Source organism: Panthera uncia, chromosome C2, assembly GCF_023721935.1.
Source record: "Panthera uncia isolate 11264 chromosome C2, Puncia_PCG_1.0, whole genome shotgun sequence".
NCBI lineage: Eukaryota > Metazoa > Chordata > Mammalia > Carnivora > Felidae > Panthera > Panthera uncia.
The window spans coordinates 111,004,819-111,010,818 of NC_064810.1; the positions used below are offsets into that span (position 1 = coordinate 111,004,819).

The 6,000-nt window shown below is 43.1% G+C and overlaps 1 protein-coding gene across 1 annotated transcript in view; it reads left to right on the forward strand.

The window, feature by feature from the left end:
* The window catches only part of MINDY4B (MINDY family member 4B), a 37,239-nt gene extending 36,162 nt beyond the window's left edge, over window positions 1-1,077 (forward strand). Inside the window, exon 12 of the mRNA XM_049628689.1 lies at window positions 267-1,077. Within this exon, the coding sequence (XP_049484646.1) occupies window positions 267-409 (143 nt within the window). The 3' untranslated portion in view covers window positions 410-1,077. The remainder of the gene's footprint in view (window positions 1-266) is intronic.
* The last annotated feature ends 4,923 nt before the right edge of the window (window positions 1,078-6,000 follow it).

A 6,000-nucleotide genomic window follows, 5' to 3' on the forward strand; every position in this document is an offset into this window, starting at 1 on the left:
TGTGTCGCATCATGGTGCTGGAATGTACATTTCATGAGTTGCCAATATTCATGCTCCAAAATACACAACCACCCATGTTACCACACATGTTTTGTATGGGGCATTTTTACTGACCATCTACTGGAATCCCCTGGGTTTAACCGGGTCTAGGAACACAGCTTGCTGAGCCCAACTCCTGTCCACCCATCCTGTTTCCCTCCCTTCCTGGCTTCCTCTGGAATGCTGTATAGAGGCTAGGGCCTAAATGCTGGCTGTTCCTCACCCAGATACTCACTCCCATCACTGGGAAAGAAACCACCCTGGAGATGGACGTGTAGCAGGAAGACGGTTTTCTCCAGTGGAGATGCTAATCAGAACCAAGTGGAGAGAAGCCACCATCAACTGGAATGGAACCATTCCCCTTTTCTAAAAAGAAAGCCAGTATGCACAATGATGTCTGAGGTGTCAGAACTGCTGTCATAAAAGCCTAATATGGGGGAAGACCGTTTCACTTCTACGGTCCTCATTCATAGGAACCCCACTGAAAAACCCCATCAGCAACTTTTTCTCTCTTTTTTTCTTTTTTTGTGCCTGTTGAGCCCTCTGCAGTTGCTTTCAGTGCTATAGAACAAGATCTGCAAGGTGTCTTCTCTATACTTGCATAGACAGGCTCCTTCATTTTATTCAATAGAGCAAATGAAGTGTCTTTCTTCTATGTTATTTTCAAATTCGCCTTTTGTTGGTGCGATTCTCCCCGAGGATTATGGAAGCAGGCAGCTAGCTTTCATTTGGGGATGAAGTCATCAGTAATGCATCATCAGGTTTTTAGTTATGGCAAGAACTCAAGCCTTCTCAAAGACTTCCTGGTATGGAGAGCATTCCTTCCCAAGGTTACATTTCACATGCCCACATTAGCAAGTTCTGGTCATTAAAATAGTAAATGGGATTTTTTGGGCTTGAAGCAGGGACTATTCCTGGTAGTCTGGCAGCTATAACAGTTGACTTACGGGTTCAAGCAGGCAAGCCGAACACACAGAAGAAGACATTATTTCTACCAGCGCTATGCTTCTTTTCTTTAAAAGCTAAACATAAATATATAGACAGACAAATAGATAAACTTAGAAAGAAGACTTAGTCCTAGATAAAATGTAATTATATATAAAAATAGAATCTTTTCTTATGTCATTGTTAAAAGGGGAAAACAATCCTTTTTAGGATATGATCTTTCCCTGTCCCGTTGAATGCCTGCACTTTTTCTGAAGAATTACACAGAGTAAGATACAACGTATTCTTTCTAAAGAAAAAAAAAAAATACATGGGAACCATCTAGACCTTTTTCCTACCCACCCCACTTGCCTGCCAACTCATAGACTTAGGGCTCTGTATTCACAAGCCAAAGGTTAGATTGCTAAGAACAACTTTTCTGCACCCATTGTCCAAATTAATTTGTGAAATGCACTTTCATTTGGCTCAAAGAATAATATTTTAACTCAAGGAGCATGGAGAAAATGAAACTTCAAGGTGAATAATAAATTATGTCAAAAGAGAAAGCCAATTTGGCTTGGATTGCTGATTACAGTATCTTTATTACATTGTTGTTTTCATGTGGGATTTTAAACACACTGGGTGAATATGTGGATCCTATTAGACCCTTATTTTATTTTGTCTTAGTCTTAGCAATATCGCACCTTTCCTTAGGTACAGGCCTGGGTTTCTTTTTGTTTGTTTTATGGATACTGAGTTATTTCTAACCAAATGTCCCTCTTAGAGTGGACTGCTAGAAAGCTTAGAGACAAATGAAACACAATAGCAAGTGCCTCAGTGAGAAAGCTCCTAGCCACAAGTAAGAGATTTCACTAAAGGCATCTCAGACAATAAGGACATTCTTTTCTAACGGTCCAGTAAGGGATCCATGACTCTCTTAGGTCAATCATAATTCATCTTCTAGGACTGAGAACAGGACCCTTGTTACCACAACAGAGTCAGGGCTCTGTAGAAGGAAGAAGGGCAGGAGGACTGTTGTATAGACAACAGCAGCACTGCCTGGAAGTGTATCAGTCCTTACACAAGGCATTTTTTAATTGGCCTCATTTCTGAGTCTATTTTTGGTCCCTATCCTCTTTTTCCTTTGCATTTTTAATTTATTTATAAATTTGTGTTATTTTGCTGTATTTTATGTGTTGTCATCTGTCTTAAATTATTCCTGGAACAAATCTATAAATACATAAGATAAGAAAGGAAAGATTAAGAACCTGTGTTTTGTATATAAAGGTATAATAATTTTGATATGTAAAGGTATTAATCACTTTGCATGTCAATGTTGGAAAATGAGTTTTTATTTTGTCCTATAAACAGGGCACCCACTAATTTTTTTTTTTTAAGGTGGAAAAAATGTTATTTAGAAGTAGCTAGAAATGTTCTGGGATAATCGGTTCACCTTTTTTTTTTTTTTTAATTTTTTTTTTTAACGTTTATTTATTTTTGAGACAGAGAGAGACAGAGCATGAACGGGGGAGGGTCACAGAGAGAGGGAGACATAGAATATGAAGCAGGCTCCAGGCTCTGAGCTGTCAGCACAGAGCCCGACGCGGGGCTCGAACCCACGGACCGTGAGATCATGACCTGAGCCGAAGTCAGACGCTTAACCGACCGAGCCTTTGAACTTTCTGTGTCTTGAGATAAACGACTTTAATTGTCTGTCAGCTTCTTAGACATACAGGAAAAGGCTATTTGCTTGAAGACAGAGAGAATAATAGTTACCTAAACTGACTGTGTCTATAGTGGAACCATGACCCTGAGAAGACGACAAATACTTTTTTTCCCCTCAATATTGTCTTGGCCTGGTATGTCCCTCAAAATTAGCGTTTGTTCTTAGAGAAGATGTATGTACGATTTTTTTCAAGTACATGTTCACCAGTAGCACGGGACCAGGTGGGAAATGGCCGGAGGGCAAGCAGCCTGAGATTCCCTTCACTCACACTGGCTGGGTTTGGCATTACGCTCGCCAGAAGCAGCCTTCAGTCACACCCGGACCTGATTTTATTTACAAGTAAGTAACACAAACTACAGATATATACCGTTGACTGTTGTAATTGCCTTTTCGGGGCCTCAGAGACACAACCGTTTGTTCATTCATCCAGGGAACTTCATCTCCTATGTGCCAGGCACTCTGCTGGGTGCTAGAGAAATATGGTGGGCACGATCAGCCTTGGGCCCTCTTCTCTCACGGCGCTTAGGCTCTTCTGAGGAGATGGCATTAATCAGAACCCCCCTTTAATGAATGTCATCTTGAAAAGTGAGGTAACTGTTCAGTGGGAAGAGATTTCTGATGTGTAATATCTTAGAATAAAGAAGTTCCTGGAAGTTCAGGAAAAGTCTTCTCTGAGAACAGATGGTTAAGCTGAGGCAGGAAGCTAAGGAGAAATAACGAGGAGAGGTGTAGAGGGATGAGCAGGGGCAGATCCCTGTGGTGAAGGCACTTGAGGAACAGAGAAGCTAACGGGGCTGCGGTGTAGGGAGCAAGGTGTTGAGTGAGTGTGAAGAAGCTTGTGTGGGGGTGGGAAGGACCCACCACAGGGCATCGCAGACTATGAGGCAGGGGCAACCTTGGCAGGTTTTAAATGGCCTGGTAATATTTGCATTTTGAAAAAAATGCCACAGTGTGGAGAATGGGCTGGAGAGAGCCCGGAGTGGATGCAGAGACCAGTTAGGAAGCTATAGCTGTGGTATCAGCAAGAGATGACCAGGAAGAGTAGTGGCAATAAAAGTAGACCAAAGAGGGGGCACCTGGGTGGCTCAGTCAGTTAAGTGTCCGACTTCGGCTCAGGTCATGATCTCGCTCTTTGTGAGTTCGAGCCCCGCATCGGGCTCTGAGCCTGGAGCCTGCTTCGGATTCTCTGTCTCACTCTCTCTCTGCCCCTCCCCTGCTCACGCTCTGTCTCTGTCTCAAAAATAAATAAAACATTAAAAACAAAAAAAATTTTTTTTAAAAGTAGACCAAAGTGGGCCACTCAGGAGATAACTACCAGTAAAACGGACAAGGCTAAGAGATTAATTGTAAGGGTAGGCAGAGGAGGGACAGGGAGGACTCAAGAATGACTTCCAAGTGTCTTATTTGAAAACTGCTGGAAGACTGTGCCGCCACGGAACAGGGAAACACTAAAAGAATGGCAGATTTGGAGACGAAGAAATCCCAAGTTCAGTCTCGGACGGAACATTCACCTGGACAGGTAGGACAGTGGATTAGAAATAAGGACCTGGAACTTAGGACCAGCAGCTTGAACAAGAGAAACACATCTGGGAGTCACTGATGGGAAGTAGCATGAGGGTTTGGAATAAACGTGCCTAAAGGAGAATATGAACCAAGAAGATGGCTGGGCCTAACACTGAGCAAATTCCAGGGTCAGTGGTCAAGTAAGGTAAGATGAGCCTAGGAAAGAGGCAGGGAAGGAGCAGATAAGGTAAAAGAGGTGGCCATCAGGTGATAACTAAATAAAAGGTATTTCAGTCAATGACTCTTGACGTTAAAGTCAAGCAGAGGGGATCACGTTTGAATAAATCCAGACAGTTAGTTTCCGGATAGCCAGTTTAACTTTAATTCTGTGGCATGTACTTATATCCCATCTCCTTCCAAGAAGGACTTGGTGCGGCTGATAACTGGTAAGCCTCTCAGAACGTTGTGTCTTTTCTCGGCTACTGAACCCAACGAGAAAACTTCTCACTACTGTCCACAAGGTGGTGCTATAAGAGTGACTTTTTTCAATCTCATTATCAACTCTAATTATCAAGTAAATGTGGGCGATTCAGTCACACACCTAAAAACACAGTAAATAATTATAAAATTGATATAAAAGGATATTTAATCTTTAACGGATACTTGGAACTGGTGTCTCTAAGCATGGTGGGTAGAAGTGCTCTAACCTAGGAGTCTTCTCTCTTCCCCTCCAAGAGGGGCAGCAAGAACTATAAATGCTAACTTCAGGGGCACCTGGGTGGCTCAGCTGGTTGAGCGTCCAACTCTTGATTTTGGCCCAGGTCATGATCTCATGGTTCTCATGATCTCATGGTTTGGGAGTTCGAGCCCTGCACAGTGCTCCATGCTGAGAACGTAGAGCCTGTTTGGGATTCTCTTTCTCCCCTCTCTCTGCCTGCCCACCCCCACTTGTGCTTTCTCTCTCTCAGAATAAATAAATGAAGTTAAAAAAAGGAAATGTTAACTTCAAAATAGCTCCATCCGCACCACCCCCTTCCTCGTGCAGGCACCACTTGCTGTCCCCTGGACTAGTAAAATAGCCATCTGAGGGGTGCCTGGGTGGCTCAGTTGGTTAAGTGTGGGCCTCTTGATCTTGGTTCAGGTTGTGATCTGGCAGTTGTGGGACTGAGGCTCACATCTAGCTCTGCACCGAGCATGGAGCCTGCTTGGCATTCTCTCTCTCCCGCTGCCCCTACCCTGCTCATTTGGGCTCTCTCTCTCTTTCAAAAATAAATTAAAATAAACATTAAAAAAAACAAGCTATCCAAGCTCTCTCCTGTCCCCTTCTAGTCCTTTTTCTTTCTTTCTTTCTTTTTAAGTTTATTTATTAGAGAGTGAGTGAAAGAGAGAGAGAGTATGCACAGATGCGCGTGAGTAGGGGAGGAGCAGAGGGAGAGAGAGAATCCCATGCAGGCCCTGTGCTGTCAGTGCGGAGCCTGATGCAGGGCTCGATGCCACAAACTGTGAAATCATGATCTGAGCCAAAATCAAGAATCAGAGGCTCCACCGACTGAGCCACCCAGGCTCCCCTAGTTCTTTTCCAACACAGCAATCAGTTTTCTTTTTTAAATTTGAATCTGATCATATTATAGTAATTCATATTATAGTCGTTTTTATGTACTTAGGACAAAATGCCAAAATCTTAACATGACTGACAAGAGCCTGTAGGATTTGGCTCCTGATTCATGTCATGCCACTCTCCTTCTCATCACCACACTCCACCCAAGCCCAACTCATCCCTACTTCAGGGGCTTTGCGTATACTGTTCC